Genomic DNA, 13376 nt, shown 5'->3' with positions numbered 1-13376 from the left:
ATATTTCCCACTATGTGGCATGGGAAGAAAAATGTAAAATGGTGCCTTTCTTCAGGAAATCCTACTGGGAGACAGGAGGATCACAGGTTGAAGGACAGTCTGAGGCAGTAAGAGTCGTACCAACCTAGTGAAATCCTGTTCCAAAAGAAAAATAAAAATAGGGCTGTAGTTGTAGCTCAGAGGTAGAATGCCCCTGAATTCAACCCCCATTGCAAAAAAAAAAAAGTCATCATATAACAGGTTAGTATACAATTACTCTCTAATTTGCACGGTGCAAATGCCAGGTACTGTAAGACTAGGGTAGTTATAGGGAGAAACCAGCAGGAAAGGCCTCAAAGAGGAAGCAGAACTTTTTCTGCCTGGATGGAAGAACCAATAGGATCTGGATAGAAATCAGCTTCCTGACCTTTCTATATTTCATTAGCTGCTACTTAATGCATACTTTAAAAAATTAGATGGGGGAGCCGGGAGTGGTGGCGCACATTTGTAATCCCTGCGCTTGGGAGGCAGAGACAGGAGGATCGCGCGGGTTCGAAGCCAGCTGTGCTGGCTTAAGAGACCCTGTTTCCAAAAATAAAATAGGTCTGGGAGTGCAGCCCGGAGGTAGAAGGGCTTTCAGGAACCCCAGTACCACACACACACACACACACACACACACACACAAATTAGATGGGGTCTTACTAGTTGCCCAGGTTGGCCTCAAACTCCTGGGCTTACGTGATCTCTTGCCTTATTCTCCCAAGCAGATGAGACTACAAGAATGCAACACTATGTCTGGCTTTGAATGCATACTCGACACAAGAATATGATTCTACTCGACTCTATTCATCTCCGATTGTGCAAAGCACTGCACAAGAGTTCAAGGAGAGAAGCCAGGGATTTCAAGTTTAGCAAGAGCCAGGCATGGTGGTGTATGTCTGTGACCCCTGTACTTGGGAGGCCCATCAGTGTGGCCCCGCACACAGAACGGAAAGCTCTGTTCTGACTGCAGATCCAGGCCTTCGCTGACTGTTGTTTAATGGATCTTCCCAGGTCCCCGCTAAGGGTATCAATGCTGGGCTCGGTATGCAAAGGAGCCCAAGAAACTTGCTGGTCAAGTAGGCTTGTCCTCAGCTCGCATTCCCAGCAAGCCCAGCGGTGTCAGCTGCCTGGGGGGAGACCCACTGGCTCCTGGCAGGCTTTGCAGGCCTCTTCCAGAGGGGCTTCTTACAGCTCTGCTCACCGTTTTCACAAGGGATAAGCTATCTTCACTGTCCAGAGGCACAATTCTAGAAGAGGAAAGAGTCGGAAGACCCATTAAAATAATTTTTAACTATACCAAAATTCACAATGTTTTCTTTTTCTAACTTGGCAACAACAATTCAGACTAAGGTTTCTCTCAGGGATTTTCAGAACACTGGGTTGGGTTGCCTGCATAGAGACCCCATGTGGGTCACTGAACTCTGTCAGTCTCCACCCACCCTCGGCCTTCAGTGGGCAGTGCTCAGGGGTCAAGGGAGCCCAAGTCGGGAGCGCTGCCTCGGTCAGGGGAGGGATGGTGAGAAGGCTGATAGAGGCAGCAGCCAGGGCCTCCCCTGTGTTCCTCAGCTTGCCCACGGGGCGGCACGGTCACGAGCTCACCTGCCCTGATTAGTCACAGCATGTATATGGAACGCCATCTTGGAGCTGTGGAACAGAACAGAGCAAAGCAGAAGTCAGCCCGCTGTCTGCTCGTGCTGCCACCGGCGTGGAGTCCTTGCAAACACCTGCTTCTGCAGAGCACCTGTCCGGCTCGGCCTCATGTTACGAGGATTTGCCTTAGATGTCTATTTCAGATACCTGTCCCAGGGCCCCATGCCATTAGCAGGTGTAAGCCAGGCCCTGGCCCCAGGCCCCGCCCCACCTCTGTGCCCTTCCTTCACTTTTTTTTGTGGCATGGGGGATCAAACCCAAAGCCTTGCACATGCCAGTGCCCTACCATTGAGCTATATCACAACCGAGTTTTGCTTTCACTCTTTTTTTATTTTTTGGTGGGGGGATTTCTGGGGATCGAACCAGGGGTGTTCCACCTCCAAGCTACACCTCAGGCCCATTTTATTTATTATCTGAGAACAGTCTTGCTAAGTTGCTGAGGCTGGCTTCAAACCTGTAACCCTCCTGTCTCCACTCCCCAGCGCTGGGATTACAGGGATGTGCCGGCATGCCTGCCGCTTTCACTCTTGGCACAGGGCAGGAGAGAATGTCCACTGCCAACTGGGAACAGGACCCAGGGAACAGAACAGGTTCTGGTGCAGAACCCGTTCCCTGGCCTCTACGTACCGCCCTGACCCTTCTGCTCCTCTTCCCCTGCTCTGCCCAAAGCAGAGGCCACATCTAGGCTACTCACGTCGACTGCTCTGGCACCAAAGGCGAGGCCAGGCCTTCAGAGCTGAGAGATAACCAGAAAACCCTCTGGCTTACTCTTTTTGCAAAACAAGTTTCAAGATTGTATAAGCCTAATTTCATTCTTTTTTTTTTCTTTTTTCTTTTCTCTTTTTTGTGTGTGGTACTAAGGGATGAAATCCAGGGCATTTTACTTCAGAGATACATCCCCAGCCCCAGGGCATGGGGCTCAGGAATTGTGTGTGGTTTGTGTATTACTGGGGACTGAACCCAGGGGTGTTCTACCTCTACACCCCTGTCAATATTTCATTTTATATTTTGAAACAGGGTCTCACTTAGTTTCGGAGGGCTTAAATGGCTGAGGCTGGCTGTGAACCTGCGATACCCTGTCTCAGCCTCCCGAGTACTGGGATCACCAGCGTGTGCCACACGCCGGCTTAGGGCTCGGGATTTCTACCACCCGAGGGGCGGACGAGGCCCACACCAGTCTCTCGGAAGCAGTGACTGTTTTCATGGACCCAGCCCCTCCCCCAACAAACCACCGCGCCGCACTTCATCTTTTAAACTTGGGAACGAGACCGGTCAGAGCGCCTACGCATCTGCCTCACAGTCCAGTCTCAAAACACGTGTGTGGCCTTTCTTCATACAGTTCCTTCATCTATGATTCAAATAAAGGCCTCTTTTGAAAACCAAACATAAGATAGTTCTAACAAAAAATGTCATCCATTGCTTACTGTAGAGCTGCCTTAAACTGAACCAGCTCAAAGGAATCTAACCCAGATCCCATCGTCTGCTCTGCTATCGCCTTCGCCTGTAAAATCAATAAAAAAGACAATTAGCTCTCAAGCAGCAGGAAGCACACGCGCCACTGACAGGAAGGGCCCTCTTACAGCTGGCCGGTGCCTTCCCCTCTCATGACTGCTTCGCGCACACCAGACACTAACGCGGAAGCATCACATTAAGGAGAACAGATGTTTGCTTTCCTTAGTCTGGGTTCACAGAAAAACACCTGGCAGCTAATCTGCCAGACATGTAGCAGCTGGGGTGACGGCAGTGGCATGTGGGGCTGGAAAGGGCTTTCGCCTCCCCTCCCCTGGCTCTGGGGAGGCACCACTACCCTCAGGCTCTACCAGATACTAAAGTAGTCAGCTAGAGTTACAGAAGATCAAGTAGAAAATACAGGTGTGAGAACTGATGCTGACGGACATCCCATGCCTTTGCACAGGCCTGCTGCTGCAAAAGCAGCTACAGGTGGAGACATCCCGCATCAGTACCAGGATTCGGGTTCAGTGAGGAGGGGAGATGACAAGGAGCTGGTGACTACGGCTACGGTCTCTCTCACATCTACATCATACACAACCTTTCCAATGTCAACTGGCTTCCTTCAGGAAAGGTCCTATTGGCATTGGGAGGCATCAAGCCGACTCTTCTCATCTCCTTACTGGGTCAGATTTAGGAATCCAACTCAGCAGGGCAGGTTAACCATAAAACAGCAAGGAAGAAAATGGTCAGAGCGCGCGAACATGTGTGCTGGTCTAGGAGAGGCAAGTCAGATTTTCTAGTCTGTAGCTGATTTTTTTTTTTTTTTGGCAGTACTGGGGATGGGACCCAGGGGCATTCTACCTCCGAGCTACACCCCCGGTGCTATTTTTTATTCTTTTTATTTTTTGAAACAGGGTCTCACTGATTTGTGAAGGGCCTCGCTAAGTAGCTGAGGCTGTCTGTGAACCACGATCCTCCGGTCTCCGCCTCCTGATGCTGGGATGACAAGCGTGTACCACCACACCCGGCTGTAGCTGATTTTTTTTAAACACATAATTATAGAAAACCAAACTATGCAGCTCAAAACAAACTAACCTAACTTTCTACGTTTCTCAGCAGGGTACAATACATGTTTAACTTCTAACGGCATTTGTTTAAACTAGGGACAAACAGCACACTACAGAACGACTTTTCCTCAACATGACACGTCTACACAGAAGGCGGCCGGTCGTCACTCATGCAATGATGGTAGCAAGGCCGCAGGTGGCAGCGGCTCAGCACACTCCAAGGATCTCTGCCTGGTGCCAGCTCACACAAAGTGAGAACTCGCCCAGAGAATAAACGCACGGGCAGGATGCTTTCCAGTAAGATAACGAGAGCAGGAAGGGAAACGTGGCATTAAATTACCTTTGTTAGACTGGAAGTTTTAGCATAACATGCAATGCCAGCCAAAACAGCTTCAATAACAGCAACATATATCTGGGACAAGAGCCTACTTTAAAAACAGAAATAATGGTTAACTACAGTATCACGAGGTTTCATCATAAGCTGCATGCACATAAATGACAGTCTCCAAGGAACTGATTTTTAAACAGAACGAGAAATGTGCAAAAATGGAACTCATTAACAGAAGAAGCTCTAATTGAAAACAGGAACTCTAAGCCTTTTAAGTCTCATTCTTGTTTGACTTTTCTCTTCTTAAATGATTTTTTTTTTTTTTTTGCAGTACTGGGGATGGAAACCAGGGGCATTCTACCTCTGAGCTGCAACCCCAGCCCTATTTTTATTTTTTATTTTGAAAGAGGGTCTCACTGAGTTGCAGAGGGCCTCATTAAGTAGTTGAGTCTGTCTGTGAACCGTGATTCTCCCATCTCAGCCTCCCGAATCCTGGGATTACAAGCATGCATCACCACGCCCGGCTGTTAAATGATTTTTTAAAAAATTAGCTCCTCTAAATTGTGCTCAAAAGTCCAACTCTCATTTGTGGCCAAAGAGAATAAAGCTATTAGGCTCCAGGAATCCTCTCTGTGCAGGAGCAGCTATTCATAGACCAGGAATCCATTCCATGCAGTTACACACTAGCAGCTTTCCCAGGTCCAGCCACACCACACCTCGAGCTGCGTCCCCACTAGACCTACTGAAGGCTGGCTGCCACTGGAACCTCACGGCAGAACACCTTGGTACACAAGAGAGTGCCTGGCTGACAGAGGCTCAGTTCACCTAAGCAGTCCCAGGCCAGTCTCCAAGTAGCCTGCTTGATCTCAAAAGCAAAGAATGCATCTGAGGGGATGGTTCACTCCCCCAACCCCAGCACCAAATTTTACTCTTTCTTCCTGACTTTTCACTTCTCAAAGTCATTATGGAAAGGTTTTCTTCTGTGCCAGACTGAGATTCCCATGAAGGTCCTCTGAGAATCTAAGCCTGACCTTTATGGAAGGGCTTCTCAGAGTTGGTGTTTTGTCTAGATAACTTTTTATTATGGGGTCTGTGTTTGTATGCTTATCAGCATCCCTCACCTCAACTCACTAGGTGCCAGCAACACCCTCTAGTGGTGACAACCAATAGTGTCTCCAGGCCAGGCCAAAGGTCCCAGGGCTGTGAACATGGGGTGTTAAAGACTGCCCTTGGTAGAGAATCGCTGCATGGTAGGAGGGAGGCTCGGGGTCTTTTCATCTAGGACCCTTAGTGGAGGCTCACTTATGAGGCCCTGAATGGCAAGCATCATAAAGAATGTCTGTTTTTAAACCTGTGAGGCTCCTGCAACAGGCAGAGGAAGGCAAAAGACATTTCAGTGGGCAGAAACATAGGAATGAACTGGTCTAATTCTCTCATCCTACAGAATAAGCGGGCAGAGCCTCAGGGGTGGACTGCGTCATCTAAGGCCATAGAAACCCATGGCTGACTTGAACTCGGGCCTGCTCGAAGCCTGTAGCCTTTCTAATATGCCACGTCACACTGCCAGCGCTTCCTCTGTGCTCCTCAGCTCCTGCACTGCCCTCTACCTTTTAGGCAAGAGATCTGAGATGGGTTGAGGATGAAAAAGGGAAAGAAAGAGTTCACATAAAAAGAAGAGCTGCATAGACTGCTGCAGCCTGAAGACTGTTAGCCAGGCCCAAACAGGTTCCGCCTGGTGGGAAGGCCTGGCAGGGACAGTGTTGATGAGCTCTGCCACTTCCAGGTGGGGCCAGAAGAGCCCTCCACAACATGATACTAGGGTAAGGTTTTATAAAGATCAGCTCCAAAGACAGGTAAAGATCTGCTCCCCAGCCTGACCCAAACGTCACGCAGTCCAACACTGGGTAGCCTTCCCTTTGCCTGACCCTCTCTTACAGATGCTAAGACAAGAGCTCGATACACAAGCCCTTGCCTGGCTACTGGCCCACAAACTGGCCTGGATGGTGCTGTTCTGGCTGCACTAGGAACCATAAGGCCCAAGTTCCACCAGCTCTGTGATCTGCCAAATCTCCTGATGTGGGCCCAAGTCCTATGCAGGGCACCAAGGGATCTGGTTCAGGTAAAATGTCTAAGGATCCAGGCTGAGGATCCTAGGCGATGATCCTAGGCGAAGGCTAAGCATACTGGCATGGGAGACAAGAGGGCACAAGCCAGACTGCACCTGCCAGTGTATGAGAAGACGGCTGCTTGTGCCAAAGGGAGGAAGACCTCCGTGTTCCCTACGTGTGCGTTATGGCAACAGTTAGTAAAACCTAAACGCACAGTTTTCTAAAGCCCAGAAAGATCTATCAGATACTAGAGGGTACGCCACAGAGGAGCAATTATGGCTAGTCTTACTTTGTTTTCTGTTTCCATATTTTCTGTATGATTATATTACTTGCCTTATATTTTTCCCATTATAGCTTTGCAGGTCTTATCTTAGAAATGCTGATTTAGTAATTATGAAAATGGGCCAGAAGAATCAGTCAGTCAGTCAGTCAGTCAATCAATCAATCAATCAATCAAGACTGGGCCGGAGGAATCAATCAATCAATACCTCTCTCTGAGATGGGCAGACGAATATATATATATATATATATATATATATATATATATATATGGTGGTACTGAGGATTGAACTCAAGGGCATTCTACCTACCTCCAAGCTATACCCCCAACCCTATTTGCATGTTTTTTTAAATTGGTGTATTAGAGGCATATGTCTTTTTTTTTTTGGTGGTACTGGGGTTCCGGAAACCCTTCTACCTCAGGGCTACACTCCCAGACCTATTTTATACTTTTTATTTGGAAACAGGGTCTCTTAAGCCATTGCGGCTGGCTTCGAACCTGCGTGATCCTCCTGTCTCCGCCTCCCAAGCGCGGGGATTACAAGCGTGCGCCACCACGCCCGGCCTAGAGGCATATATCTTAAGTTAGGATTTTATTTAATATTTGAAATAGTGTCTCACTAAGTTGTGGAGGGCCTCAGAAGGTTTCTGAGACTGGCCACGAACCTGTGATCCTGTGTCAGCCTCCCAAGCACTGCGATTACAAGTGTGCACCACCACGCCCAGCTAGAATCTATTTTTGTTTTTCTGTGGAACTAGGGACGGAAATCAGGGGCATTCTACCTCTCAGCTACACCCCCAGCCCTATTTTTTATTCTTTATTTTAAAACAGGGTCTCACTGAGTTGCAGAGGGCCTCACTAAGTAGCTGAGGCTGGCTGTAAACTGAGATTCTCCTGTCTCAGCCTCCCAAATGCTGGGATTACAAGCGTGCGACACCATGCCCAGCTCTAGAATCTATATTTTGAACAGACACTTAGATAATTCTTTTGGCCTGTTGCTGCTGGCCTTTAGGAAGCACTGGTGTCAACCCCCCAGTTTTTTGGGGTGTGTAATGATGTAAGAAAAGAGCTCTACCATTTCCACATTCCTGAAGGAGAATGCGCTTGGAAACTGGCAGTTTAGCATTGGTGAGCTCGTTTTCCACCTCTGCTCTACGATATGCTAGAGAGAAGCGAACACTCGCTGGGACTTCGCTGGGAGGCACAGCAAGACTCAGCTGTGGCTCTGTTCCACCAGCCTGACTGTAGGTCCAGGGGACACACTGCTCAGCCCACATGGCGTTTCACATGATCCTGCCAGTATATTTCAGAATATTTTGCTTTGAGTAAAGCACTACGTAGAAAACATAGTTATATAAGCGCATGGATGCACAGACAGGAGACAGGAGCGGGTGGCAAAGCTGGCAGGGCCCTGGCCTGGTTGCAGCTAAGAGACAGGCCCCGTGGACCTCCTGGCTGACTATACAGCGATGCTCACCTCCTAACTAGACACCCCAACCACTGGTCTTAATAGAGAGTAGAGAGCACAACCAACCGAGCAATTAAACTGAGAAAGAAAAAACGAGAAAATCATGAACACTTACATCTGTTCCGTCTTCTTGGGCAGCTTGTTGTCCCCACCTGTGAAAGAGCACGTGTTACGAATACAAGAAAGCCAGGCTGCGCGCACTTGCAATCCTAGCATGTGGGAGGCTGAGACAGGACGAGCACAGATTTGACGCCAGCCTCAACAACTTACTGAAACTGTCAGGACTTAGTGAGACCTGGGGGGTGTAACTTGAAGGTAGAATGCTCCTGGGTTCAATCTCCAGTAAATACATGCATAGAAAGAGCACACTTCACAAGGAAGCCCTAAGCTATCACCTGTCCATCTATCTACGTACGAAGGATTGAGCCCAGTACTATGTATAGATATATAAACACAGATATAGCTATATTGTAGATATAGCTCTACAGTTGAGCTGTATCCCCAGTTATTTTTATTTTATTTTTTTGTGGTACTGGGGGTGGAACCCAAGGGCTTTCTACCTCCAGACTATATTCCCAGACCTATTTTATACTTTTACTTTCAGTTAATGTTTAACTCTGAGGCATTAGTAAACAGCCCCAGTTCATCCTTACTGCCTCGATTATCTGATCTAAGCCAGACTTCTCTCCAGACTTGCCTGGCTTACTGAACAATACCTGACACCTTGGCTGAATCAAGGGCTTTTCTCCTGAAATCATTCTTCTGAGTGTTGTGTTAAGATACACTGACCCTCCAGCTGCACTTGGGGAGGGAGTCGAAGGCAAACTAGCCTGAGATTCTTAACAAAACAGAAGAGTGTGTCAACCTCTCACTCATCGGGGCACACTCACTAGGTAAACTGATGAGACGACGACTCGCAAGGACGTACCCAAGTAAGGAAGATGAGTAGCTCCAAAAAAGAATGTTCTTGAACATGCAAGAGGGCCCTTTGGAGAGACACACTGTGCTACCTGAATATCAGGAAAAAACGAAAACGAAAAGGGAACATACTTTAAAAGAAGTTCATTTTTAAGTATGAACTGCTAGAGAATCAAAAAGTATAGTTAATGGAAATAAAATTTATTTATTTATATTTTATTTATTTATTTTGGTACTGGGGTTCCTGGAAGCCCTTCTACCTCTGGGCTACACTCCCAGACCTATTTTATACTTTTTTATTTGGAAACAGGGTCTCTTAAGCCAGGGGGCTGGCTTCGAACCTGCGCGATCCTCCTGTCTCCACCTCCCAAGCACGGGGATTGCAAGCATGCGCCACCACGCCCGGTGAAATAAAATTTATTTTACCAAAACCGATTTAATACTTTTTAAAGACAGGAGAAACAAACCTTCAACCGTGTTTCTTTTTCTTTGCAAAGGCATCTCTTGTGCATGTTTTATAAAATAACTGTACTGATGCACTGCAATTATAAGTGACAGAGAGGTTCAAAGTGCTACGTTTAGAGAGGCCCAAATCACGTGGTGGGATTCCTGGGCCCCACCTTGCTCCCTTCCCCTACCTCCCTGTACCTGTCCTGAGGTTGGTAGGAAGCCTCCATGTATCATGTGATCTCTGTCCTTCTCGGCCTCCTCTCCCACACCATCCCCTTCCACTCTTCTACTGATCTCTCTTTTTTATTGGAAATCCCTTCTTTTCTTATTTTCTCTCTACAGCTCCCATGTATGAGAGAAAACATGACCCTTGACTTTTTTGAGACTGGCCAATCTCACTTAGCCTAATGTTCTCAAGTTCTGTTTATTTTCCTTCAAATGACATAACTCTGTCCTTCCTTATGGCTGAGTAAAATTCCATTGTGGGTAGATGCCACATTTTCTTGATCCATTCATCTGTCAAGGGACACTGGGTATGTTCAGTAATTAGCTACTGTGAACTGTGCTGCTACAAATGTGGGTTTGCAGGTAACACTACAATGCTCTCCAATTCTTCTGGAAAGATACCCAGCAGTGGTAGAGCTGAGTCATATGACAGCTCCACTCCTAGTCTTTTGAGGAGCCTCCATACTGATCTCCATAGCAACCGTCCTAATTGACAATCCCACCAACAGTGTGTAAAAGTTCCCATTTTCCAACATTCTCACAAGCATTTATTATTGTTTGTGCTTGTTCTTTTTGTTTATGGGAAGTACTATGATTGAACCCTGGGGTATTCTACTTCTGAACTATGCCCTCAACCCTTTTTATTTTTATTTTTTTGTTGATGATTACTATTCTAACTAGACTTAGATGGAATCTCAATGTTGTTTTAATTTGCATTTCCCTAATTGCTAATGAGGTCGAATATTTTCTCATATATTTGTTGACCATTTTTATTTCTTCCTTTGAGAAAATTTTATTCAACTGCCCTTTTTTTTTTTTGGTGGTATTGGGGTTCCTGGAAACCCTTCTACCTCCAGGCTATACTTCCAGACCTATTTTTTAATTATTTATTTAAAAAAAATTTTTTTTTATTGGTGCACTGTATTCATACATCATAGTGGGATACAAACTTTTGTAGACATACATGCACACATCGCCCAGTCAGCCCCCACCCGATCCCCACCCCATTCTCTCCCCATCCCTCCCTCCCATGCTTGGCTTAGTGGTTGACATCTAGTGTTATAGCAATTTATCCAAAATTAAAAATGATAATCTCACATAACAGTTTCATTTGTCTGATACCAAGCTTTTGATGACTTAAAGGTAACATTTCAATATTTCTTTTTACTTTCTTTCTTACCAGAGAATATTTTTTTTCTATTTTTTTTTTAGGTGAAACTATCATATATTTATATATTTATTTTTCAGAAAAAAACTCTATCCTAATATGGAATATGGACTCTAGATACCCAAAACGATCTTGAAATAGAACAAAGCTAGAAGATATATATTTTCTGATTTCAAACCATATAAAGCTACAATAATTGAAACCAGTGTAGTACTATTCTGAAGGCAGATATATAAACCATTGGAGTTAAATAAAAGCCTAGAGCTAAATTCTTCCCTATATTATCAAGTTATTTTTGACAAGGTTTCTACGAACATTTGGTGGTAGAAATAATAATATTTTAACTAAATATTGTTGAAACATAATAATTACATGGAAAAGAATAAAGTTGGACCCTTACCTAATCCCATATACAAATATTAACTCAAAATAGATAAAAGACCTAAATATAAATCTTAAGACTATAAACTTTTAGGAGAAAATCTGGGTCATAAAACCTCACAACACTGAAATTGGCAGTGATTTCTTGGATATGATTTCAATGGCACAGGCAACAGAAGAGTATACAAACTCCCTAAAAAATAAAAAAAAATATTGTATATCCAAAGACAATGTAAACAGCGTTAACAGTTACTAATAGAATGGGATAAAATATTTCCAAATGTTATATCTGAAGGTATATTAATATTCCAACTAGAAATCCTAAAAATTAACAACAATAAAGGAAAACAATACCATTTAGAGATAGGTAAAAGACTAACATAAGTAATGAATCTCCACAGATAACCAATCTTAGTTGACTGTTGGATGGAAACTCTTGTTTCTCTGGTTCTGGTGTGTGTTACCTATTTCTTCTTTGTAGTTAATCTCTTTGAGTATTTTCTCTAGTGCTGGTTTTGAAGACAAAAATTCCTTCAGTTTCTGTTTGTCATGGAAGCTTCTTATTTCTCCATCTAATTTGATAGAAAGTTTTGCTGGGTAGGAAATTTTTGGCTGGAAGTTGTTTTCTTTCAGAGTTTGGAATATGTTACTCCAAGCCCTTCTGGCTCTCATGACTTGGTTTGGGAAGTCTGGAGTGATTCTAATTAGTTTGCCTCTGAATGTCACTTGGCCCTTTGTTTTTGTTGCCTTTAAGATTCTCTGCTTGGATTGTTAGGGACTTCCGGGAAGATGGCGACCGAGAAAAGCGGGGCTTAAGAGTCCCGCTAACAACCAATCTCCATTACCACAAAAAGAGCGCCTTTCATAGCCAGAAAACACCATCGCCAGAAAAACAAAAAAAACCACCAGGCTCGAGAGAGAAAGCGGACTGAGAACAGAGCTCAGGGCCACAGAGGAGACACACGCGCCCGAGGACGCGGCAGCAGCGCCATACTGCCGGCGGCACCGGCGAACTCAGCGGACGGCTACAGCAAGCCAGGAGAGCTGCTGCGGAACAGCCAGGCGGGATCTTTCGGCGCAGACAGCATTTAAAGCTCCCAGTGGCTGAGCTCAGCACACGCTGCAGGGATTCAGAGTGGAAATCAAAACCAGAGAAGAGAAAATACGCCAGCCTCATGGCCGAGGGCGTGGCAGAGGCGCCATATTGCCACCGGCGGCGGCAGCAGCAGTGAATTCACCGAGTCCAGTACAGCTACATCTGCGTACTCAAGAACAGTGAGTCAAATTGCGGGCCACAGAGGAGAAATCGCAGTATTGGGCCTCCTGGGACTTGACCCAGTGAGGGAGTGGTGGTGGCAGAGATAACACACCATAGGAGAACGTGCAACCTGGCACCCCCCATAGTTTAAAGCAGCCTCTATTGACTCCCCGGGTCGGAGACTCTGTGATACAACCCAGTAAAGGAGTAGTGGGGTCTGAGATAATACAGACTCGAGATCCAGAGCACCTTAAGTGAAGCCATAGTGACCCAAGGGAAGAACCCAGAGAAGGCACAAACCTCCGAAATCATGGGAAAGAGGAATAATACTGGAGCAATGAATGTGCACAACCCCACAACATCAGAACCTGATAAAACAGAAAATCAGAGATTTCTAGAAGATCAAATCAGGAAAATAACTGTAGAAATAATAGAGGTGCTTCGAAAAGAACTCAGAGAGAGCCAAAAAGAGATAAAGGATGCAATTAATGAAGTAAAGGCCTCAATTCAAAGCACAAACAACCGATTAGACCACATGGGGAACAGAATCTCGCTCTTAGAAGATGAGCAATCCAAAAATGAATGCATAGTTTCTAATCTAG

At 45.7% G+C, this 13376-nt stretch overlaps 1 protein-coding gene across 1 annotated transcript in view; it reads right to left on the bottom strand.

Annotated features, from left to right (window-relative positions):
- Positions 1-13376, bottom strand: part of DNAAF9 (dynein axonemal assembly factor 9) — a gene marked incomplete at both ends in the record, with an annotated part of 124811 nt that overhangs the window by 54606 nt on the left and 56829 nt on the right. Inside the window, 6 exons of the mRNA XM_080716014.1 lie at positions 1223-1268; positions 1621-1665; positions 3096-3172; positions 4531-4618; positions 8490-8526; positions 9303-9384. Of these exons, the coding sequence (XP_080572140.1) occupies positions 1223-1268; positions 1621-1665; positions 3096-3172; positions 4531-4618; positions 8490-8526; positions 9303-9384 (375 nt within the window). The remainder of the gene's footprint in view (positions 1-1222; positions 1269-1620; positions 1666-3095; positions 3173-4530; positions 4619-8489; positions 8527-9302; positions 9385-13376) is intronic.

Source organism: Muscardinus avellanarius, assembly GCF_963383645.1.
Source record: "Muscardinus avellanarius genome assembly, chromosome: 19".
In the NCBI taxonomy this organism is placed as follows: Eukaryota; Metazoa; Chordata; class Mammalia; order Rodentia; family Gliridae; genus Muscardinus; species Muscardinus avellanarius.
Note: the sequence above shows the minus strand (reverse complement) of the source record. Positions and strands in the feature narration are given on the sequence as shown.